The following is a 24,159-nucleotide window of genomic DNA, read 5'->3' on the forward strand; positions in this document are numbered from 1 at the left end:
ATTATTACGAGGTCTAATAGTTCTATGTAGCGTAAGAAGACCGCTATCTAGGGTAGCAAAGTATTTAGTCTCCTCTTCTAGCGAAGATCTAGTAGTTACGTTTATATCTATACTTATAACTAGGTTCTCTTCTTCGTTAGAAGCCTTAGAAGGTAAGGAAGTTGCCTTAGTTATAACCTTACCTACTTATTTTTTAAACGGCATTTTCTAGCATAGTAGCTAGGCTTATTATAGGAATAGTAAGTAACTTTTAACTTATCCTATTTGCCCTTTCCTCTACTACTACCCTTACCTTTCTTCTTCTTACCTATTATATTAAGGGATTCGATAGTTGCATTTAGGTTCTTACTTTAGTTCTTCCTCCTATAACGAAAATGAACCTTATTAAGAGTAATAGCCCTATTAATGTAATTATCTTTTAGAGTATTCGAGAGTAAACAAAGCTATATGTCTAAAGCATCTCTTACATCTTCTTAAAGGCTATCCCTATACCTTCTAAGAAAAGTTTTAGGAGATAGGATAGGGACAAGTTTACGTAAAAGGGTTTATAAGTCCCTTATAAAAGCCCTAGCTAAACTAGTCTGTCTTATATGCTTAAATCGTCTCTTTTTAATTTCTATCTAATCGAGATCTGTATAATAGTACTAGATCTTTAATAATTAGGCTATAAAAGAATTAACTATAAGGTGTTCTTACTAGTAATTAAATGGGTCCCCTTCTAGATAGGAAGAAGTAAGGCAGTTCTTTTCGTTATCCTATAACGGTCTATAAAAGATAAAGTCCTCTTATAAACCTATCTAGTTTTTAAGTTAGGTAATCTAATTGTCTACTTCTTTATTCTTTATCTTTTTTTTAAAGATAGGAGGTTTCTAAATAGGTACTTTTAGACGATACTTATGCTTTCTAGCAGTGGTTATAAAGCTAGAAGTAGGAGAAGTATCTTGTTATATTAGCTCTAGCTATAGAGAAGGTAGAGGCACCTATTATAGGGGCTATTACTAACTAGGTTAGTTCCTTACCTAGTATTCTACATATTCGGCCTCTTAGTTTAGGTAGTTCTACTCTATACGGTAGAGGATCTCGAGTAGTTCTTTATAGGTTATCGATAAAGGGTCTCGAGGTTCTTAACCGACTTATTACGGCCTAGTTATAGGTCCTCTAACCGGTTAATAGCTAGTTACAGATCCCTCTAGCTAGGCGTAGCTAGTTATAGGGTCGTAGTAGAGATCGGGTTCTATTAGAATGTAAGAGAGTTGTATAAGTAGGGGATATAAAGAAGTTTTAAAGAGGCTAAAGTACTATGTTAGTAGTACTATACTATCTAGTCCTCTTATAAGAAGGGATATCCTTCTTATATTAATTAGAGTTCCTCCGGCTAGAAAGACTACTTAGATCTATCTTATAACTCCTTATAGACGCATATTTGTCTTTAGTAGAATAGAAAGCTATAAGCTTAGCTCGAAAATAAATGCCTTGCTACTCTTATCCTTAAAGTTATAGGGGTTGTAGCTAATTATAAGAAAAGTGTAGTTGCAGACTAAGGGAAGCTAATGTTAGCTTACTCTTGTAACTATATTATATCCTTGTAACTCCTACAAGTTAACTAATAAGAAGCATAATAGCGATGCTAGCGTTGTGCGAAGTCGAGATAGTTATAAGTCTACCTTTTAAGGGCTATAGAGGGCACCCTAGGCCGTGGAGGCCTTCTAGAGCTTAGCTACTAGATGTAATTGCTAAAGGAACTTGATTTTTTAGACTACTGGCGCACAGCACGATTATATACCAAATCCGCCAAGCAATGGCTTACTCCGGCTTCGCAATAACAACATCTTAATCCTTTGCAGCAGGTACGACCCTGTCCACAACTTGCTCCTCAAACACTCTCCATCTGTGAAGTACCAATCGTTGCATGATATTGTGTTTGCGATACAAAGCCCGTCGCAAAGCTAAGGTTGATGATTTTTAAAACGCAATAAAGTCGATGTCAAAAACATTTGTCGTTGTCAAAGACTCGTGTCAAGTCTAGGCTAGACCAATAATGCAAATTACGTTACCCAAGTGGAAAGAATCTGTCTACTCAGCGAACCATGAATGTCGCGAGCCAACATCAGAAGTTTGTCAAAGTGAACTTATGAATATCTGCTATGCCAAAATCGCATCGCTTACTGTTGGTATAGGATGTACGCGGTGCTAAAAGACCACCTGACTAAGAAACGAACAAAAGATTGTCGATGAAGGTTTTCAATCATCTTTCTCTCAAAGCAAGTGCATCAATTGAGTGTACCCGTAGGTGCCTGAAACTACAGGAGAGCCCGACTTCTATACCATTCGAGCTGCTTTTGGAGCCCATCTTGTTCTTATCCACAATAATTTTCGAAGAGAACTTTTCAAAGAACAAAAGGACGATTCGCGAAACCATTTCAATCTCCCCCGGATCTCTTCAATCCAGAATGATCACATTTTGACCGCGCTGACGAACAGCCTGACGAACACCTCGATGAGCAGCTGCACGATTGCGTTCACGAGCAATGCGGTCCTGAGAAACAACACTGCGTCTGATCAAGATTCGCTGACCATTTCTAGTCACTGGCACCACGTAGTCAGGATAGTACTCAACCTGACGGAGAACTGGACTGCGACTCCTGGGCCGATCACGGCTGTGGCGAGGTTGAGCGGAAGCACGAAGCTAAGTGCGTTGGATTGCACGACTTTGAGTACATTCAAGTACACGACGCTGAGAGCGTTCGGGTGCACGACTGGTGTGACGGGGAGGAGGCGCCTGAGGTCCAGGTGAGTGGCTGGTATAGCGAGAAGGTGAAGAACGTGGTACGGTATGGCCTGCCTCAGAAGTGGATGTACGACTGGAGTATCGGGGCGGCAGCATTAGACGATGGCGACTAGCTGGCGAAGGTGGAGATGGAGGTGGTGAAGGGTTCTTGTGGTCTATGTCGCCTCTTGTGGATACTCTGCACTAAAGTCTGGGTCAGAAGAGGTTTGCCAGAATTGCGCACGGCAAAGCTTACAATCAATGCAACCGCCTGCTTCATCAGAACATCAAAGACGTGCTTACGAATACAATTGTTGGAAGCCGCCCTGCCTGTAGCGTTTTGCCAGTCTTGAATAGAATAGTAGCTACCTAGGATGACCTAACGCTGTGCTTTCACGGATGCTACCTCATCTGAAAGCTTGGTCCCTGACAGCTTGAAAGAAAGCTACTTGCCCATGCATAATCAACCCCGTGAACCATCTTCTTTACAAAACTCCATGGTTTTTTTCAATCGGGCTATGGAAAGATGCTCGAGTCTCGGCAGAGCAGAGACTCGCTTGAGCTCTTTGATGACGAACGACAGACCTGAGCAGATACTTTAACACTTGCTGTTTGGGCTCCCTTGCGGTACCAACAGTGACAATACCCAGCGGACAGTATGCATTACCACCCGAACCTATCCTTCTGAGTCGAGCATAGGTGTGTCCTCGACTTCCAATGGCTTCCTTTCCTGAGAAACAAACTTGCGCTGTCTGCGATCATGCTCCCACAGCTCAAGGAAGGGCTGTTTTCTACATAATGTTAGCGTTTGCATCTTCGAGGGGGAAAGCCTGCTTACTTCATCTCCTTGACCAGCGAGACAATTAACCTAGCTTTGATCTTCAAACCTTTGTCGCCCAGAGGAGGCACCTTCTCAGACTCTTGAAGCAACTTTTTGGCCATCGTGTCGTCGAGAGTGGTTCTCTGCTGAACGATGTCCTTGATTTCTTCCTGTAGCAGGAGGTAGAGTTGCTGTGCAGAGGTCGGAACTTCCATTTTCTTCTCAATCTTCTGTATGTTGTATGAATCGATCAAGGGCTTGTTGAGACTAAAAAGTGCGATCATGTGCATGGGGCATCCGATCTTGCGATTCTCTTTCGGTAGTCTCCGGTATTGGTGGTAGGCAGGGCACTTGACATCGAGCGCGCAGCTCTTCATAGGACAAGCGATGTAGGCACAAGCTTTGCCTCTGGCTTTGCATTCTTTACAGGGCCATTGATGGTCACAAGGCAGTTCTTTGAGCCAACAATGGACACAGACTGCGTCTCTGTTCCTCTGCTTCTGCAATTCAGCCACACGAAGCAGCTCATCCTCAACATCTGCATCAGCCATGTTCTGGTCACCAGCTCCGTTTGAGACCCACGCAGGCTCACTCTCAGCACCGGGATCAAGTATGCTACTACCTTGACGACGAGCAGGGCTACGATCGCGGTAGGATAGAGGTCGCGTAGCCAGGACAGGGCTGCGGCTCCTGTGACGTGGAGTACAAGGCATGGCGTTGGTGAAACGATCATCGTTCATATTGCAACTTCTGCTACACATGGAGTCGCTTCCTTGATCTTGCTGCTCTTCGTCGAAGGCGAGGTGTTGAGGGGTTGGTACTGCATTGCTTGATGACAGAGGCTCAAGAGCGACGTCTCCGTGGAAGACAGGGGGAGCAGGGCGGCTTGAGGTGGGGTTTTGTGCTTGAGCAGCACCAGAAGGGGCAGGATGAGCAATTGGGACTGCAAAATGCGCCATAGTGCGTGGGCGATAAGAGAGTGGGACATGCGCGTGATGGATGGAAGGTTGCTGCCTCTGAACGCTCTGTACGCCGTGTTCAGCAGACTGTGCGGCCGTAGTGTTGTGGTTGTATGCATCGACGCGAGGAGAAGACTGAGTGGTTTCGGCTGTGTTGTTGGTATCAAGGGCGGCGCATCCATGGCGGCGCTCTTCTCGCGACATGTCTATTTGCTCCTTTGTAGTTAATGGTGTACAGAATGACATCCTGGCAGAAGTGTTGCACAGTCCTGTAGGAAGCAACTATGACTGGACACGGGTAGATTGACAAATCGACTCGCGACGCACTGTGAGAATGGTTTTGAGGGCCACGGAAAAGTGAAGCAAAACAAACGCAGAATGTGCGTGGAAAAGAGACCGCGCAGCCAAGACCTCTCCCTTGACCAGTTATGGGACATTGCAATCTTCAGGGAACGAGAAATATGAACGAGCGCATTTTCAAGTAAAAGTAAGGACCTACGAAGACTGGAGAACTGAAAGCTGGTCTGACACCTACCCTGGGTACTTCTCTCACCCCATATCATCCTTGAACCAAAAAACAAAAAACAAAGAAACGATCGTCTTATCAAGCATTCAAACGAGGAATGCTGCAATGTGGTATCCCTGATTGATCTTGGAGTGAGTGTCGAATGCAGCAATCTCCTGCAGCCGCACAACTTGCTTCTTGTTCCCATCTCCTTTGGCTCTACACAGTCCAAAGCCGTTGGTTGTTGTTGTTGTTGTTGTTGTACCACAATGAATGTGTCCAAAGCCTCTGCAAAGATAAAAGAAATGAAGAAAAACACATTCTGACCATCCATAGCCAGACTTATCTGCTGCGAGATTACGGTTATGAGGTAGGACCAAACCTGAGAGCCCTCTGCTCACGCTTGTAAGGCTCTTGATATCTAGCCTGCCTATACCAGATGTGTTAGTAAGGCGTAGTTTCGGTTTTTCATTATCTGACTTACTTCATTTCGGCGACAAGATCGACGATCAAGTCAACCTTAGGCATCAAAGCTCTGTTGTTTGAAGCAACAGCAGCACCACGTCTCAAGACAAGCTTCTTCACAAATGTCCTATCAATTCCCTTACCACTGTCCTCTTCCTCTTTGATCTCAGCCGCAACTCGGCGGTAGATACTTGCAGCTGAATTAGGCTTGCTGAACATTGCTTTTATCTCGCTCAAGTCGTAATCTGGAGATGATGACGGAGGGTCCAGTCTCAGCAACACTATCAAGTGCATGGAGCTGCCCACAACACGTGCCTGGTCATCTCCTCTCCATGTATGATACGCAGGACACATGATGTCTCGGGGGCAGCTGTTCAGGGGGCATTGGACATAGGAGCATGGTCTATCGCGCCAGGCACACTCGCCGCAAACCACCTTGGCATCGCATTTCAGACCTCTGCTCCAACATTCAATGCAAACGGCATGTCTATTCTTCTTTTGCAGTGGCTCGGTGATGGAAGGTAGGAGAGGGCGAGTAAGCACCGACTTGGAGGCATAGGCATTGATCAAGTCGCTGTTCACCTGGATTATGTTGTGATCGTGCTCAGGTAGGTCGTGGTCGTGGACGTCGTGCTCAGGAAGGTCGTGACTGTGACTGCCGTGGTCTTTGGGAAGAGATTGAAGTGCTGAAGGATGGTCAATTTCAAAAGGAGGTTCAGGTGGACGATAGTTGGTCGTGTGGTCGACGTCTCTCTTGGAGCAGAGCTCTGCAGAGCAAGGATTGTGTTGAATTTCGATTGTAGAAGGAGGCAGAAGGTGAGCAGGAGCGGCAGCTGTAGAGTTTCCAGGGTCAGGGATATGGCGAGCACCGTAGTCGTGAGCATCGTCGTGAGCATCATCGTGAATATCATCATAAGCATCTTCGCCAGTAGTATTGCTGTGAGAAGCACGACCATGGTCTCTGTGGCGGCCGTGCAATGTAGCATCTTCAAACTGGTCGTTGCCAACAGAAACTGGCTCTTCTGCGGTGATATGTGGCATGAGTTTGATCTTGACGGTCTATGGGAGGGCTGCGACTTCTACGACGACGATCTCGACCTCGCTTATGATCAGCCCAAGCAGTGTCTTGCTCGGGAAGTGGACTCGCGCGTCTCGCGCGAGGTTGAGGATGAGCAGGGGGGTGGGGTTTGACCTGAGTATCGACTCGATGAGCAAAGTGCTGTCTTTGTACATTCTGAGGATGAGTGAGGTGATTGGCCTGAACTGTGTGAGGTGGTGGTGTGTGAGTGTCCCGAGTTGCAGAAGGCTCAGGGGCGTGAGATGCTAGATTGCCATGACCTTCCACAGCTTGAGAGGCTAGAGGCATTGATTCAGGTCGCTGATGGAAGGCTCGAGGCTCTGTCGACTGGCGGATGGTAAGGGGAGGATATACGATACTCAAAGGGTGGTATTCAATGCGAGCAATATCCTGATCGAATTTTTCCTTGAGGAGACGACCATTCAAGGTTGCATTTTGGATAGCATTGTGATAGAGAGCGGGATCACAACCAAGAAGATGTTCTTGGTTTACTTCGGGAGTAACGCCGCCGATACTGGACGCGATGGAGCGATCGAACGACTCTTTGATCAGAAAATTGGCGACCAAAGTGGCTCCAGCGACAGCTTGAGTGTATACAGCAGGATTGTACCAATGAAGCGGGCCGGGAGCTTGCACCTCAACTCCAAAAGCGGCGTCAAGAGATGCGCGGTCGGGTTTGCGGTCAACAGGCGAACCCCTGATTACGTCTTGATAGCCGTCATCCATGGCTGATGGCTGTGCGATACGCGAGAGGAATTGTTGACGTTATGGAATAGAAGATCACGATGGTGTGCGTGTGAGAAAAGATAGCCTGGTGTGGTGAAACCGATCGTGGAGTGAGAGCGAGAGAGCCGAGGTTGAGACGAGACTCAATCACTACGGAGAATTGGTGCAGAAGATTTTCTCTGGCAACCGCTTCAGCCACATGCGGTTGTCGATACACACAATTGCTTTCAATTTTGAGAGTCGTATTGGGAGAGCTGATAGCAGCCTCATTCTCAGTGCATGTTGCTCACAGACCTCGAACAGATCCACGTGCCTCTTTATGCTATTCCGTAAATGATTAGAGATCACATCCCGAGCAGAGGGTAAGCATTGGCTTGCGGATAAAAGATGAAACCAGACACATATCGCTATCTCAAGAATGGTGAGTGAAGAATAGGTGCCTGCGAAGCTCCGAGGAAAGAAAACAAAAAAGACAAGGGATGGGAAGGAATTGAAGGCGGATCGAACCCACGAACTCGGCGAAAAAAAGATGAGATAGCCGAGACCATTCCCTTGCGCTAGGTGACCAGCGCAACCTCAACTGGTGGTCCCATGCAAGAGTCCGATTGGCTCGCTATCTCGGATGACAAAAGTGAACATTGCACAGTATATGAACCATAAGGTAGACTTACATGGATCTTACCGTGATGCAGGCAATCTCATCTAGCTGCTGGAGCTTCCATTCAAGCCATGATTCATTTCAAGATTGTGTACTTGAAGCAGCAGAAAACCCTGTTGCTGATTGTGGACACGGGAAAACATGAGCACCACTTACTGTCCGAGGGCCGCAGATTTTGACTCGACCAAGCCTTATGTTCGACCAAAAAATAGCTTTTGGTCAGAGATGTGTGCAAATTGCACGGATGGTAAAATGGTAGGATGGATCTCGAGCCAATCAATGTCTTGCTCAGTCGTATACCATTCATATGCTGGCATTAGGTGTAATCATAATCAGCAAAATGTTGAGTGACCAGCGGCCGAGTCGAACGCGGAATCTTCAGCCAGGGAGAAAAAAAAGAATGAGACAGTCGGGCCACCATTCCCCTCCGCTAAGTGACCAGCGCAACCTCAACTGGTGGTCCCATGGAAGGGTCCGATTGGCCTCACTGTCTCTGGTTGAAGATGACCCAAACAACGCAACATATAAAGATTGACATGCGTGAGATTTCAGTGTCAGCCTTGGTGTGTTAACGCTTGGCCACGACATATGATTTGCGTTCGCCAAAAGACTGCCGACACGACCCTTGTTGCGTAACCGAGAAACATCTCTTGACCAGAGGCGATGCCTGCAGATCGAAAAATGCTGCGGACTGACCATTTTCCAGAAACGTGCAGGATGGGATTTGGGCATCTCCGTTCGAGCGAGCTCTTCAAGCCAGATGGCTAAGAGACCTTGCAGCTTGATCAATTCCGGACCGGCACCATGATTGAGCTTAAGAGATCCGCGGCGTGCACCTGAGCTTGGGCATATTTTGCCGATCCAACACCGGACAACCTAGCAGAATGTGCCACCAACAGCATGCTCTCTATTCACGGGAAGGGAGCAACCCATACATCCAAGCAGGGCGATAGCACCCACGAGAGGGGAATCGGAGGATAAAGTCATGATACGGTCATCCCCGAAGACAAAAGAATCTTCGCGATGCTTAGGCGAGGAGAAGATCGACAAAGCAACAGAGAGAATGCGAAAGGTATGCAGGCCAAGTGGGGTGTATAGACTGAGGTCACCTCAAGCAGAGTTGATTGAGTTGAACAGAACGAGAAGCAGAAAGATGTTGAGAGCGCTCAGCAGAAAAGGTGTTTCACTTGCTGACTTTGCGTATGGATCGAGCGGTTGAAAAATCGACTGATCATCTTTCATGTTACCTATTGGAAGAGCCTCTCGAGGCCTGAGTGGTGATGTGTCTAAAAGATTGCTGAACCGCATTTCCAGATCCAAGTCCACGGGTTTTATGGCTTGTCAGCAAGCTCAAACCGGTATCAGGGGCGTCTGAATTTCATATGACTGGAACGAAGGTATTGTTTCGCAAAGACATGCTGTCAGCAGACAGGGCTGAGTCTCAAGGGGACCTGCTTTTTATTTGTAGCACAGGGCGTGGTGAATGTGGTACAGAACGCCACGGCCTGGGGAAAGGGAGATGCAGAGGCTTCCGTAAGTAGTATCCAAGCAGGGAGCTTGTTAAAGGCCAAGAGTCCCGCTGCTGTTTCTTGCTGATCAAGATCAACGATATTTGTGTGCCTGAAGCTTGTTTTTGATCGTCCAGCTTATTAATCCTTTTCTGTCATGTGTCGATACGAAAGAATGGTCTGGCCAGGTTGCCGACATGAGAGCGAGGCGCTGATCAAACCATGCAATTCGGCATTGGACAAACGCAGAGCTTGCGAGTGGCTTCAATGCCAGCATGAAGTTGTTCCGCACCGCAATGAATGTCCAACTTGCAAAGACAATGGAGTCAGCACCCGAAATCCGGATTTGAAAGCCTACAAATTTCATGCCTGGATGCCTCGTGATGGGGTAGAAGTCAAAGTAGGATACTTGAAAGAGTGACGTGGCTGTTGTACTGTCCGGCTGTTACAGCGCTGAATTCGCTGTACTCATGGGCAAAGACAGTATAAAAAATGCTTCTCGAGAGCCGAACGGAAGAAAGAAGCATTACTGTCAAAAATCCAAAGAAAAGCAGACAGAGATCCATAAAATCTTCAAGGTAAGAACTCCAGCAGCTCCAGTTGTGTTGATCCGCTAACAGAATTGATGTAGAACAATCAAGCGAACATTAACTCCAACATGTGCCGAGAGCTGCGTAAGGCCTGGTACCAATGCCGCCATGGGCTCGTCTACAAGTACTATTGCAGAGAGGCCAGACGTACGGGCGTACAGTGTCACAGAAACGAGTGGCAGTATGAGAAGCTGGAATACTTCGGCGGAACCAACATTCCTTGCGAGCATCCAGACTGTGTCAGATGGAACGCACGCTTAGCAGAGATGCGTCAAGAGCAGTTGGAGGCAAGAATTGCAGACGCCATGTATCGTCGCATCGATTGAGAGGCTCCAGAAAATTCATCGGCGGTTATGACAAGGATTTGACGTGCCTATGAGTACAGATGGGAGCACGATGGGACTTGAGATGGCCGATGGGCAAAAATGTTTGCTGGTAGAGCGAAGGCGCTCATGGCTTTGATCGAGTTGATGAGAATTCGGATATAATGAAATTTGGTGCCATTATGTTGGCCACTATTGATATCTTGAAACAATGAAGCCTCCGAAGCCAGGACATGAAGTTGCACAGAAGCTGAGTCAGCATCTCTGATCAAACAGCCTCGGCTCAAGATGAACCCAAGCTCTCCCCACCTTGACAATGACGCCCCGCAATAACCGCATGGACGGGGCAAAGGAGTCCTCTTGGTATTGATTTGTAACCATTCAAGATAGGTCAAGTGGTGTTGCGAGCTCTGTTCAATCACCCGTAACATACCATTCCTCAGCAAAATGCCTGCTGCTATCTCAATTCGCAAAGTGGACGGCAAGCCCGGCCAAGTTTACTATCCTCTAGAGAAGATCAATGTCCCCGAAAGCACGCCCAAGGACAACCAAGTCGTTGTCAAAATCACCGCTGCAGCATTGAACCACCGAGACCACTTCATTCGTCAGCATCTCTACCCAGGCACAACTTTCGGTGTTCCGCTACTCGCAGACGGCACTGGCATCGTAACATCGACCGGATCCTCTCCCGAAGCAAAGAAATGGCTGAACAAGCGTGTCATCCTCAACCCAGGTAGTGGATGGAAAGATGACCCCGAGGGTCCTGAAGATCCCAAAGGATATGCTATACTTGGAGGAACAAAGCTCAACCCTTTGGGCACCTTGACTGAGAGTCTGGTCATTGATGCGTCTGAGCTGGAGGAGGCACCCAAGCATCTCTCCAATGCTGAGGCTGCAGCATTGCCTCTCACGGGTCTGACTGCCTGGAGAGCGGTTGTCACCAAGAGCGGCAATTGCAAACCTGGCCGCAACGTCCTCATCACTGGTATTGGAGGTGGTGTAGCACTCATGGCCTTGCTGTTCGCAACTGCCGCTGGTGCGAATGTCTTCGTGACCAGTGGAAGTCAGGAAAAGCTAGACAAGGCCAAGAAGCTAGGTGCTGCAGGAGGTGTTATATACAAGGAGGAGGATTGGGAAAAGAAGCTGTTGGAGCAACTACCCAAGGACAGAAAGTTCCTTGATACTGTCATTGATGGCGCTGCTGGTGACATTGTTGGAAAGACCTTCAAGATCTTGAAGGTGAGTATCATTTATGCCTTCTGGTTTTCTTTTCATACTGACCTTCTACAGCCTGGCGGTGTCATCGTCTCATATGGCATGACGACGGGCCCCAAGATGCCCTTCACGATGGCTGCTGTTCTCAAGAACATTGATCTTCGTGGCTCTACAATGGGTTCAAGAAAGGAATTTGCTGACATGGTCAACTTCGTTTCGTCCAAGAACATTCGACCTGTCGTATCAAGAACAGTCACCGGGCTTGACGACCTCGAGGGTATCGATGGCTTGTTCGGGGACTTCAAGAATGCCAGTCAATTCGGTAAGCTCGTGATTGAGCTTGAGAAGGGAACAGAAGCTAGCAAGCTCTAGAGAGGTCATTGACACGGATTACGAATTCTGTTGTACTTCACTGCCATCTCAACATGCCAGTCTTGTATTCTGATTCCCTTGCTGTGCGACGGAGGGAAGCTTACACAAAGCGTTGTGTACTATTCTCAGCGAAGGCTTTCCATCAATTGGGGTTGTGGTCTAGTGGTATGACATCTTCTTAGCATTGCTCCTTGAGCATTACTGAGTGGAGAAGGTTCTGGGTTCGATTCCCAGCTACTCCATCTTTTGCTCGTGTGACATGAATGTGATACAAGTGTTTGCTAGACAAATAGAAAATTTGATCTGAGCACCTCCTTTTTCAGAAAAGGTATGTGCTGGCGAGCGGAGGTTGTTCAAGCCGATACGCCGATCACCGAGCGGGCTTGGCAAAAGCTGTACAGCTAATGACGCACGAATGTTTGTGCAGAGACGAGCTTGACAACTTGAACATTCTCACTTTTTGATTCCTGCAAACATGTCGGGAGGCTGGAACACTATCGAGTCAGACGCTGTAGGTATATTGTCTTGTGGTGCACCTTCTCCGTATGCTGACATTCATCAGGGCGTCTTCACATATCTGCTAGAGAATCTCGGTGTCAAGAACGTTCAATTCGAGGAGCTCATCTCATTAGATGCACAATCACTGGGCCAGCTCTCACCGTTAGGAGTCATCTTCCTCTTCAAGTACAACAATGAAGGTCGCAAATCAGACGGTCCTCTAGATGGACAATTCGACTTCGAAGCAACATACAACCTGGACGATGCTGGCAGCGGAGGCGATGGCAAGGGCAAGGTGTGGTTCGCTGCTCAGACGATTCAGAATGCCTGTGGTACACAAGCGCTGCTCAGCGTCTTGATGAACAAGGACAATGCCGATGGCGTCGAGTTGGGTCCTCATCTGACGGACTTCAAGGACTTCACCGCCGCTTTCCCACCAGACGTATGTGACTTGCTACAAGTACTTCTATTTACCAAGCTGACAATCTTAGATTCGTGGCGAAGCTCTCAGCAATAGCGACCTCATCCGCGATACACACAACTCATTCGCCCGCAGCTCGCCGTTCGTGTCAGACGAGACTCGCATGGCCACCCAGGACGACGACCTCTTCCACTTCATCGCATACACCAGCATAAATGGCAAGCTCTACGAACTCGACGGTCTCCAAGAAGCTCCAATCAACCACGGCCCCTGTACTCCTACAGATTTTGCCGAGAAGGTCATCCCCGTCCTCCAACGCCGCATCGAAAGATACCCCTCCAACGAGATCCGGTTCAACCTTCTGGCAATGTGTCAAGATCTACGCGCAAAAGCAAGAGAGTTTGGAGATGAAGATATGCTGTACCGTGAGGAAGAGAAGCGTCGCGCATGGCAATGGGAAAATGCTCTACGCAAACACAACTTTGTCGGTTTCGTGGGTGAGTTGATGAAGGGTGTCACTGCTGCAAAGATTGCAGATGAATCCTACGATGCTTGGATTGAGGACTCGAAACAGAAGACGAAGAAGAAGTTGGAGGAGGGAAAGAAGAAGGGATACAACCCTGATGAGATGGAGATATGATTACGGCAATCTTGACGAATCAAAGAACATTCCCCGCCGACCCCATTTTCATCTTTACGATCCACTTGTGATCATTCTCGATTCGAGGTCAGCTTCTCCGACCATACTGTGCTTTTTGTGATTCAGTTCATGTTCATGTTGACTTCTTCAGCAGGTATCTACGACAGTCTCGTCAGCGACTCCATTGTAAGAGCAATCAGATATCAGATCATACTTTGGCGCCGTTACTGGGAGATGTTCTTCTCTTTGGCCTTTATGGCAGGACTCTGCTGGTCCAAGCGGCGCTCGGCAGCATCTGCACACTGCTCGCAAGGGCAGAGCTCAGCATGGGGAAGTTCGTTAATGAGCAACCACTCCCAAGGAGGGCAAGGAGCGATGACACCCCACTTGATGCACAACTTCTCCTCAAGGGTTTTGTTGAAGCGGTAGGGGCAAGTGTTGTAGCGACTGACTCTTCTAGTGCACATTTTGATGGTGTTCTTGATGTCGTGGGATAAGATGGATTGATTGTGGTAGGTGCGGTTGATGGAGATGTTGTGGTAGATGCGAGAGCGTCGAGTGCCCGGCGCAAGAAGAAGTGAATAGAAGGCACCTTCTGCTTTAGTTGTGTTGATGCCGAGACGACGACTTGGTGCCTTCTGCTTTTGTCACTCTGCACGATGAAAAGCTGCAGCCAACACGAGATAGCAGGTGCGAATGTCATCGGTTTTCTGTACAGGTCTGCAGCCTTCCATTGACCGGGTCGCCAACGGCTCAGGTACATCTGTCGCTGCTGATCTATGTCTAGATCCTCTTGCCATTGTCCTTGGGCAGCATCTTGTTGGGTCAGCTTCGAGTCATCTTTGAGGCGAACAGATCAGACCTACTGTCCGGGTATAAGCAGAAGCTATGAAGAGTCACAGAGCAGAACGTTCCGGGTGATGATCATGGATCATCTCTCTTGACGTCGAGTTGTCAATGGTTGCACTTTGTGTAAGTCATCCGCCCCTGACGTTTGCTTTTCAGGACTGCAAGAGCATAGGTCAAGAATACGCCCCGGGTCCTGTCTTCCAAGTCAATCCCGTCACCTGAAAGATAGCCCATAGCATCTCGTGATGCTCTTCCGTTCCCAACTCTTCCAGCATCGACGAGAACAGTGGCTCAGATTTAGTCGACGCCGTTATTGACCGGAGTGTCGAAATTATGTGCTCTGCTCTGCTCAGAAGTTATTGAAGGTTTGGATGTTGCACCATCTGTCCTGTGTATGTAACTCCTGTAATTTCACTTGCTGTTTGCGAAGCTTCTGACAATGACAATGTACTGTGAGGGCATGAGGTTACAAAACGCATATATTCGAACGGGGCATACCAATGATCTCTTGCAGGCTACTGACGATCTTCTAGACCATCAAAATGCAAAAAAGCTTCACTATCTAGCTTGAATTCACTGAGACCATGAACAAGCTCAAACCAATCGAGTGGAATATACTCATGATCTCCTACAGGCTACTGACAATCTTTCTGGCCATCAAACTGCAGAAAAAGAACAGCTATTCAACTAGAGTCCAAGGAGATCATGAACATCAAACCAGCAAACATCCTCATCAATCAACATCAGCCATCAATCTCAAGCATTGCGCCTACTTTCCTCCCGAGCTTCGAACGTCTTCTCCATCCTTGACCTTCAAGCCAGCAACCTGACTCCTCAAAGCCTCAACCGCATTCCCCTTCTCCCTCTCCTCCTTCACCCTCCTCAATTCCTTATCCCACAATCTCAACTCCCTAGCTTGTTCCTGTTGTCTCCTCTCTTCTTGTTCTTCCCTTTCCTTCTCCATCTGTTTTTCACGTCTCTTGATCTCGGCTTGAAGAACGGCTTGTTCGTGGTTTTCGTCTTGTTTGCAGCTTTCACACTTTGTGCTTGTGGTGAGAGGGGGTGTGGGTAGGATCCAACTGTGGATGGAGCCAGTGCGGCAGTAGCGGTTGTTTGTGTAGTAGTGGGAGCATTTGTGGGAAGAGGAGGGTGAGAAGCCGATTTTTTCGCCGCAGCAGGGGGTTCGTAGTTCGTGGTAGCCGCACATCTTTGGACTCGGAGTTGATGAATTCGAGCTTGCTGCAGTCTGGGTCGTTTGATGATGGTAATGATTTTCCAATTGATCGCCCTTCCGCTGCCTTCGATGGTTTGTAGATTTGACAGAACTGGAAGAGAAGGAATATGATATATAAGAATACTCATTCTTCCTGCCCACCTCATTATTGATATTCCCTGCTGTAGAAAGTTTTCATGAACAAGCCTCTGGCGGCTGTGTTTTCTCTCATGCTGCCAGTTTGAGGAATGCAGCATATACAAGTGCTTGATCCAAGATGCTGCTAATGATAGACATGCTCCCGAGAACTAAAGAGCCAATCATTAATTGTGTCACTTCGAGCGTGGGAAAATATAACTGTTTGCTGTGACGGCTACATCAAGGCTGCCTGATCTCGATGGCATTGCTACTTCCCAACATGGTTTTTCTTTTCTTACCCGTCTTCTTTGTTTCTCTATATCAAGTATTGTGATATAGCTGAAACTATTGTTTTCAATGGCAAACACTGTATTTGGGATCCATGTTGTTGATAGCTCAAAATATTGTGTAATGGTGGTTTGGACGGAATTAGAGCATGAAGAGCCTGTAGCCGTTCTTGTCTAGCGAGGGCTGAGTCACCTGCTGTCTTTTATGCTCCTGCAGCTCTTCAAAATAAGTCTAAAAACACTATCATCGAAGGTCAAGCACAACTCGCCAAAAAATTCAACAACATCCGTGCAGATTTGAATGATACATGGAAGGCGGGATCAGCGCGGTACACACAAGAAGAATCAAGAGGAGTTTATATAGAAGAAAGATTAATCATTACAATGCATTTCATGCTACTTTGACACAGCCCGAAAGGAGGTTCTCCACTTAGGGAAGAGAAACCGCACATCTATATATAATGGTGTGCTTTGTCTCTACACCCTGCCATTAACGTTATGCTTTGAGCCTAAGGCATCTTCTTAACATGCCCATCTCCAGGCGGGCTAGGTGGATTACCACCACTAGCACCTCGTTGCTGTTCTTCCAGACCCCCTCTGCCTCTCAATAAAGGCGCGAAATGCACAACTACCAACCAAGCCGCAAAGCCATTGACCAAATGATGCAACACATAGGCATAACTGACGCCATAGATTGCGGCGTACAGAGCCAGTGCGAACAGCATTATGTTGTTGACTAGCCGCTTTGGCGACGTCAAGCGAGGAATGATGTGGCCGGTGCTCATGGTTTCAACGATCAGGATGTAAGGCATGATGGAGAGGATGTTGTGATGTGAGGAGAAAGGTGTGAGCCAGTGGACGGCTAAATTGTGAATCCAGACGACGAGGACAGGCAGGTTGATGGGCAGGATCCACAGCATGAGCATGAGTAGACTGTGCACGTAGTTGTAGAAGTTGTAGTTGTTGCCCGAGCGCTGCAGTTGTATTAGATGCTGAGTACATGACAATCGAGTGGGTCAAGACTTACTGTTTCTTGTGCCAGTCGTAATGCGCGAACGGAGGTTGCGAGTTGCACTAGACAGAGGACTAGATAGGCGAATTGGTAGGGTATGATGGTCGCGACCATGATAAGCAAGATGCTGGTTGTGATGACACGCTGCAGAGGGCTGGTGACTGCAAATGCTGTTTGTGTTCGTCTAATACAGTCAGTAAGTCGTCTCCCCAGAAAATCTCATGAAAGCATTTGACTCACCTTCCGTCGTCATTTCTCAATCGCACGTTCCTGACCTTGGCGTAAAAGAAAGTGAGAACCTGTGTCAACGCCAATGTGATGTAATTGAGCACAATGCAGACGCCGACACTAATGACTCCAAACAGCGGCACGAGCCAGAAGAAAAAGGGGTCGTTGGAGCCAAGTAAGAGGTCGTTCTTGGTAAACTCCAAGAATGATTCTGTAGCCTCGTCTTGCGATCCAAGGAGACTTTCGCTTGCCGAGATAGTGGCATGATTGGCCAGGGCGAGTGACAAAAATGACAATGCGATGAAGAGAACAGGGAGGGATGTACGAATACATTGATCCATGCCTTCGGAAAAGCTCATGAAGATGCCTAATACGCTGTTAGCAAGAAAATGTTACCGCGATGCAAGATATGGACTGACCTGTAGCGTCGTACACCTTGAACTGCTTCCTCAGTACCAAAGCCACAACGACTAAAGGGAAAGCAGCGAAGACAGTTCTGTAGCGCATGTAGAGTTTGCCAAAGCTTCCAAGAATATCAATATCCAAGGATACACTCATCTCTGCGTTACAGGTCGGATCCGACCAAATTTGTAGCGAAAGTCCATCCTTCGTGTGAGCCGCATTCGCTGGCGGTGGCACAAAAGGAGAAACGCCGTGCAAATTGATGTTGACATCTCCTCGCACATTAGGGAAAAACTTCGACTCGTACGGTTCGGAGATGTACTGTCTCAGCAAAGGTTGGAACAGAGGTTCGGTGTTGCAGTTTTGATGGATGCGCAGGGTGTAGGCCAACAAGCTTGAATGCACACGAGGAACCCGAAGCTCATTGACCATGGCACGTGCAGCTGGCAAGACACGGTGCATACCGCTCAACATGAGGCTGCGCAATGATCTTCTCACAGTGACAGTCGACTTGGTGGCATCGCTGAATTCAGCAATAACCCATCCATCAGTGAGCTCGCTTGCCTTATCCACAACCGCAACAAACTGGTATTCAGACAGATCTTTCAGCGCATACTCGACGTATGTAAAAGGCTGGACGTCATCGAACGCAAAATTCGACTCCGAGTTTGAAGCAGGTAGAGCAATCGCATCGACTACAGCGTCCTTGCAAGACAAGCGCATGAAGCCTGATGAGCCACCAGAAAGGTCCAAATTGATGGCATAAGCATTACCACCTGCACCAGCTTGAGGGACATGAGATGAACAAAGGAAGATTTGAACAGGCCCATGTTCGTCAATCCGCTGATTGGTCAAGACGGCAAGTCTACGAGCGTCATTCTCAACCGAAGATGGCACAGGCAAGACATATGCTTCGGTCTTAGCAGACGAACCCAGCTGACGAAGGTTCAGGCGTTCACCTTCGGTGAGAATGGCTGAAGACTGATCGTCCAAGGAAAGAAGCATCTTTGCTTCTTGTTTTGGTAGATCCTTCTGTATAATCGGTTCCAGACCGGTGAGGAAGCGTTTTCGGAAGTGATGCATGCGCTCCGCACGTGGTATCGTTTGTGTAGGCTGCTTGACATCGGCAACATCAAACAAGGCCTTGATGACTGCTTTGCGGAGCTGATCGCACCATATGATGGCCAGATGATCCATACCAGTCCATACGTGAGGCATTGTTGAAGTAAAAACAGTAAATCCATGCGACTCTGGCATTAGCGAAGTCAGACTAGCGTAATCCGAAGGTACAACAGTATCCAGACCACCACCAACGATTGAAACCAGAGTGACATGATCCAATGGGCCAGATTCCATGGAATATGAATTGCGCCAGTATTCGTTGATGTTCTGGTATGTATCGACAATATCCTGGTCGAAAGAGACGGGTGCACGAGCATGAGGAGCGGATAGGGTAATTATGGTGTTGATGGTATTAGGTTGATAATTGTGCATTGTGAACATTGTGCGAGCAACAATGCCGCCCATTGAATGGCCAACGAGCATGACCGAGGTGGGGTCGGGTAGTGAATCGTCGCGGAGACTGCGATGAGGATTGTGGTAGAGAGCGAGGATATACGCGATTGCTTCATTCAGGTATTCGGCTTGGTCCAAGAGTGTCTGTCCGTGGAAAGCGGTAATGTCTTCGTTGAAGTCGACCGAGAAGAAGTCAAATGGACGCTTGCCATCTTGCTGGGCCTGTGGGTCGTGTTGCAGTACATCGTGGTAGTAATTGGCAGCTTCGGCTGCTAGAGAGCGCACTTGTTTGTAGCTGCCTGCATTTCCTGGAATGAACAGCACTGGGATACCCTTGACCTGTGTCTTGTGTCAGCCTCTCGTGCCTTCCAGTTGGCAATGTCTTGTACTCACGCGCGTGTCCTGGTCAATGCCAGCCTCACGGTACAGATACAATGAGTACTTTGTCGCAAATCTGGTATGCTCGGTATCGAAGTCTGTGTATTTGGCAAAAGCGGAGAGCATGTACGACATCTTGCAGCCCTTGGAATCCAATTGACGTCCGAGAAACGATTGCGCTATGGTCGCCAGCAGCAGTAGCGATAGACCAGTACATATCATCGTCACCAGAGAGCAAGACCAAGGGCTACGCAGCCTCGCGCGTTGACGCTGTTTGCGATAGAAGTCCTCCATCTTGCGGTCGGCCGAGGGGGCAGGTATAGGCGTAGGAGTCGATTGAGGGTCTAGGTCGTCGTCGCTATCTTTGTCGCGAGGAAGATCTTCGGTGGGTGGATTGTCCTTGTTGTCGTCGCTATCCACCTCTTCAACATTGCTTCGCATATTAACCTTCAACCCTTCATCTTCGTCGGCACCCGCAAGAGAGGATCGTCTTCGCATGAGCAACGTCCACGTCTAGACCCAGTTGCCGAGCAGTCCGTCCAGACACTCGCTCCAAAGAAAAATCACACGTACAGAAGCGACAGGAAGGGGTGGATGGAGTGGAAGGGAAAAGACCAGCCTGAGCCTGAGGGCACGGATGTCAAACGATAGTCAGGGACGCCAAATCGTCAATCACAATGGCCGAGCGCTGCGGACCCGCGTGGCTTCCACCCAACATACGACGACGACGCGAAACTGAACAAAGCACAGGCTTCTCCTGGAGTTAATAAAATTCCTTTCGTATCGCTCGCTGCTGCTTAGCCTTGCTTGATCACAAGGGAGATGCTTTCCAGCCACCACTATTGAAGCTCTTCATCCTCTCTGCTACAAGCCGCCTGCCACGGCGTTTCTGCATCCTCGATTGCGCAGTCGTGTGCTTGGCGCCTCCAGAAAATGATGTAGCTACAATTGCTTGTTTGCAGCCGCACTCTTCCGCTCTATGAGCTCAACGGCTCCCCTAATCCATACTTGACCCGTTTCTATACCTCTCGGTTGTGAAAAATGCCGTGTCTGAGTCTGAGTCCTCTGCTCGTCACAGGGGACGCGCGGTCAAGTGCATCAGGAGGCTTGCTCTCTCCAGACGCTTGGGAACTTTGACCCGAAGCGCTGACCATCCCTTCCCCGCAGGTGATTCGTGAACCGCAATTATCACATGGAGAGCAATACGAGCGTTGCAATTGAAGCATGCAATTCAGCTGACTGTCCTAAAGAGCGTCAAGTTAACTTCTGTCTGAAAATCAAGGAACGCCAACAAGAAACAACATAAAACGTGGATGCCAAGTCCGCAAGCTCAAAGTCAATCTCATCCCGTCTTTACTGGCCATCGCAATGTCCAGTGCATGTTCCTTTGACGACTTCTCCCGAAATAAAGTCTGCTGCAGACACGGTCCCATCCCCGCCATTCAGCATACCACCAAACATCTTGCACAACCCATCGCTTATCTGAAATGTAAAGCTGTAACAAGTTGGCTGTGAATCACATGCTTGCATACAGCCATTGAACGACCCAGTCGTCTGAGAGATGGACCACTCGCTGGTGTTGGACAATCGCTCAAGGCATGTGTACACATCGTAGTCACAGCCACATATACCATCAGCTCCAATGTTGTTGATCGCGACAGCTACGCAGGTAGTCTCCCTAGGGGATGTCTCACTCGTGGTTGTTGCCACAGTGTTGGAGCTGGTGTCTGTTTTCGAGGTGGTTGGAGTACCCAAGACAATGGTTCCGTTGCTGCTGGTCGTCCAGCTAATTGGAGATCCTGACACGATGGATGTCAACAAGGATGATGAAGTAGTGGTGTTAAGAACAGAGATCGAGGTGGCAGTAGCCATCGACATGCTGGTAGATGTATTATACATCATCGTTGCAGAGTTCGAGTATCCGCCATAGGAGGCTGGCATACTGCTCTACATACAGTCTCAGACAACCGACTTATTTCAAAAATCTCTTCGATACTGACCGAGCTTGGAGAAGATGTCATGCTTGGACCAGGGTAAATCCCATATGGCTGACGCCTGCCAACTTGCGCAGCAATTGCAGTCGACAAAGCAGCAAAGAAGAGTATAGCAGAAGTCATCATCGTGGTCGAGGTACGGTGGTTGGCTATGGTGAAGGAGTTGCGTTGCAACTCGACCTTATGTATGCTTTGGATAGCTGTTCAAAACAAAGAGATGGTATGGGGTGACTAGGAACCTGGTCGAGTCAACCACACTTTTGCAGAGTTCCTTGCATGTAGTCAAAGACGGTCATTAGGTGATGGACTATCTTTTGTTGAATGCATCTCTCCCCACATTTGATGACACACAAAAGAATCGCAAACAAGGACCATGGTCGCACATGGCTTGCGACGTACGGCCGCTTGACAGTCTGTAGCTATCCGTTGTACATCTGGGCACACAACATGCTCGCTGCAGATATGCAGTCAATCATAATGTGTCATCGGCTTGCCTTATGACAGCGGGGCTTCATCCATCTTGGTAATGTTGAACACGCCTTTCATCGCACAGGACCAACTTGTATCTGATGTCTGGACATTCTTTCTTGAAGCTGCTGCTGCTTCTGCTTCTCTTGCTCCATCCTGCGTCGAACTTGGTTCAGCTTGTCGAATCGTCCTTTGGCGCCATGGATCATCTTTGTTATCATGTCTGCCGCTTTACCCTTGGTGGTATCCGCAGACGAAAGTTGTTGATGCTCAGGACGAGATTGGTTGAGTCTGGCTAGCTGCGCCGGTGTTGGGGGATATCTGCGCCACGGTGCACTCGTAGCGATGTTTCTGAACGGGTAGTGTTTGCCTGCATAGCTGTCGGCGGCATGGATAGCTTCTTCAAATTCATGTACCTTGGCCAGTTCTCTAGGTCTTGCATAGGGGCTTTTGGAGGAACCTGCTGGTAGCTTTGCAACACTGGTGACAATCCATGGTCGATCATCAGTGGTGTCGTCTCGATGGATCTTCAGCATATCACCACTACCACTCGACAAGATATACCTATCCGTATCGATCTGGACCCATGCAAATTGACTGATCCGTCTAATGAAGACATCACCTCGAGTATCTTCTACCAGATCATTTACCGAGTCGTAATGGGTAAAGGTGAGATTGCCAGCCAGCGCCTTCATGTTTCTCTGGTCGATAACAGAAAGCTGATCCATGGCTGAAGAAGCTTCCTCTTCACGTTGCTTCTCCCTCTCACGTTTCTCTCGTGTTGAAGTCATGGATGCGACATCTGCATGATCTACCAATTCAGATGGATCAAGACCAAACAAGGTTGGCGTAGTCACAATTCCTGTTTCCAGGGACGCCGCCATATCAATGACATGGCAACCCTCTTTACCTGGATGCAGTCGCAAACCTCGACCAATCATCTGTACCAAGAGATTGCGAGACTTGGTAGGTCGAGCGAGCAATACGCAGTCGATGTTTGGTATATCGGTACCTTCTGTGAAGATACCGCAATTTAACAAGACAGGAAACTCTCCATTCTTAAAAGCATCCAAGCGCTCAGTTCGAATCTGCTTTGACGTATCACTCGTGATGAATCTAGCATCAATGCCAAAGCGACGAAACATTGCTGTTAAACTCGAGACATGCGCCAAGTCTACACAGAAGACCAAGGTAGCCTTCCTGTCTCGAGCTTGCGCAAGCCATGCCTGAACGGTTATTTGGTTTGTTTCATCGTTGTTGACAGCTTTAGACAAATCACCAGTTTGAAAGTCTCCTTGCTTGCCAAGCGACCTTACTTTGCTGAGATCTGCTCCGGATTGTACCGTAGTGAAAGAAGCAGTAGATAGCCACTCGCCCTCGATCATGTCCAGATAATCTTTGTGGTAAACAATTTGGTCAATTGCAGCGCCCAATCTTAAGCCATCATGTCGAGAAAAGGTCGCGGAAACACCAACCAGAGCGGGACATTGGTTGTTGGGTACTTTCTGTGATTCTTCATCGAGCCCGAAATGTTTGAGAACATCCAAGTACCTTGCAGCGACTATATGATGGGCCTCGTCGACGAGTAGAAGTTTGAAGCGGTTCGGATCAAACTTGCTAAGACGGTCTCCAGACATGATACTTTGGATTGAGGCAACTGTGATATCGGCCACGCCTGTGGCATGTCTTGAGCCCATCTCAATCTCAATCATCTTGTCTGGATAAATGTTCTGGCAATGGCGAGCCGCTTGTTCAACTAACTCTCTACGATGAACCAGAATCAAGGTTTGGGTAGCTTCTCTTGTCGGTTCCGGGACTCGCTCTATTAAGTGACTGAAAACGACTGTCTTGCCGCTCCCAGTTGCCAGCGAAACACCAAGACGTTTTTGGCCGAGATCGAGATGTCGTAAGACTGCTTCGATACATTCTTCTTGATATGATCTCAGCTGGATTTGCGGTCTTGGGGCCGCCGCCACTGGCTGTACGGTGGCATATTGCCGAAAGTGTGGCTGTTGTATCTTAGACCAGCAAATTCCAGTTCGGCGACCTACACAGAATCTGTGCGAGCTCTTGACGACCTGCAAGAGCTTGGACATTCGTTTGACTGTACAACGTTATCAGATGCGAAAG

General features: G+C 48.1%; 9 protein-coding genes across 9 annotated transcripts; 4 read left to right on the top strand and 5 right to left on the bottom strand.

The window, feature by feature from the left end:
- Nucleotides 1–2,038: 2,038 nt before the first annotated feature.
- M437DRAFT_70148 (uncharacterized protein) lies at nucleotides 2,039–2,901 on the top strand (the record flags this gene model as incomplete). Its single annotated transcript, XM_041025409.1, has 3 exons — nucleotides 2,039–2,113; nucleotides 2,178–2,180; nucleotides 2,584–2,901. The coding sequence occupies 3 exons, from the start codon at nucleotides 2,039–2,041 to the stop codon at nucleotides 2,899–2,901; spliced, it is 396 nt and encodes a 131-aa protein (XP_040875195.1).
- Nucleotides 2,902–3,443: 542 nt separating this feature from the next.
- Nucleotides 3,444–7,320, bottom strand: M437DRAFT_70149 (uncharacterized protein; the record flags this gene model as incomplete). The annotated part of the gene is made up of 6 exons (XM_041025410.1): nucleotides 3,444–3,558; nucleotides 3,606–4,793; nucleotides 5,240–5,339; nucleotides 5,453–5,481; nucleotides 5,536–6,575; nucleotides 6,748–7,320. The coding sequence occupies 6 exons, from the start codon at nucleotides 7,318–7,320 to the stop codon at nucleotides 3,444–3,446; spliced, it is 3,045 nt and encodes a 1,014-aa protein (XP_040875196.1).
- Nucleotides 7,321–9,956: 2,636 nt separating this feature from the next.
- Nucleotides 9,957–10,402, top strand: M437DRAFT_88784 (uncharacterized protein; the record flags this gene model as incomplete). Its single annotated transcript, XM_041028899.1, has 2 exons — nucleotides 9,957–10,064; nucleotides 10,118–10,402. The coding sequence occupies 2 exons, from the start codon at nucleotides 9,957–9,959 to the stop codon at nucleotides 10,400–10,402; spliced, it is 393 nt and encodes a 130-aa protein (XP_040875197.1).
- Nucleotides 10,403–10,846: 444 nt separating this feature from the next.
- M437DRAFT_88785 (NAD(P)-binding protein) lies at nucleotides 10,847–11,986 on the top strand (the record flags this gene model as incomplete). Its single annotated transcript, XM_041028900.1, has 2 exons — nucleotides 10,847–11,638; nucleotides 11,690–11,986. 2 exons carry the CDS (start codon nucleotides 10,847–10,849, stop codon nucleotides 11,984–11,986), a joined length of 1,089 nt encoding a protein of 362 aa, XP_040875198.1.
- Nucleotides 11,987–12,461: 475 nt separating this feature from the next.
- M437DRAFT_88786 (ubiquitin carboxyl-terminal hydrolase 2) lies at nucleotides 12,462–13,545 on the top strand (the record flags this gene model as incomplete). Its single annotated transcript, XM_041028901.1, has 3 exons — nucleotides 12,462–12,497; nucleotides 12,549–12,926; nucleotides 12,976–13,545. 3 exons carry the CDS (start codon nucleotides 12,462–12,464, stop codon nucleotides 13,543–13,545), a joined length of 984 nt encoding a protein of 327 aa, XP_040875199.1.
- A 224-nt stretch (nucleotides 13,546–13,769) lies between these two features.
- On the bottom strand, nucleotides 13,770–15,601 carry M437DRAFT_88787 (uncharacterized protein; the record flags this gene model as incomplete). The annotated part of the gene is made up of 2 exons (XM_041028902.1): nucleotides 13,770–14,183; nucleotides 15,188–15,601. The coding sequence occupies 2 exons, from the start codon at nucleotides 15,599–15,601 to the stop codon at nucleotides 13,770–13,772; spliced, it is 828 nt and encodes a 275-aa protein (XP_040875200.1).
- Nucleotides 15,602–16,541: 940 nt separating this feature from the next.
- M437DRAFT_59859 (GPI inositol-deacylase-like protein) lies at nucleotides 16,542–19,861 on the bottom strand (the record flags this gene model as incomplete). The annotated part of the gene is made up of 5 exons (XM_041023653.1): nucleotides 16,542–17,006; nucleotides 17,060–17,228; nucleotides 17,285–17,639; nucleotides 17,692–19,528; nucleotides 19,583–19,861. The coding sequence occupies 5 exons, from the start codon at nucleotides 19,859–19,861 to the stop codon at nucleotides 16,542–16,544; spliced, it is 3,105 nt and encodes a 1,034-aa protein (XP_040875201.1).
- Nucleotides 19,862–20,926: 1,065 nt separating this feature from the next.
- M437DRAFT_34787 (uncharacterized protein) lies at nucleotides 20,927–21,274 on the bottom strand (the record flags this gene model as incomplete). Its single annotated transcript, XM_041019287.1, has 1 exon — nucleotides 20,927–21,274. A coding segment is annotated over one exon (348 nt), but the record flags the coding sequence as incomplete, so codon positions are not given.
- An 829-nt stretch (nucleotides 21,275–22,103) lies between these two features.
- Nucleotides 22,104–24,125, bottom strand: M437DRAFT_59970 (DEAD/DEAH box helicase-like protein; the record flags this gene model as incomplete). Its single annotated transcript, XM_041023669.1, has 1 exon — nucleotides 22,104–24,125. One exon carries the CDS (start codon nucleotides 24,123–24,125, stop codon nucleotides 22,104–22,106), a length of 2,022 nt encoding a protein of 673 aa, XP_040875203.1.
- Between the last annotated feature and the right edge of the window lie 34 nt (nucleotides 24,126–24,159).

Source organism: Aureobasidium melanogenum (assembly GCF_000721775.1).
Source record: "Aureobasidium melanogenum CBS 110374 unplaced genomic scaffold scaffold_35, whole genome shotgun sequence".
Classification (NCBI taxonomy): Eukaryota; Fungi; Ascomycota; class Dothideomycetes; order Dothideales; family Saccotheciaceae; genus Aureobasidium; species Aureobasidium melanogenum.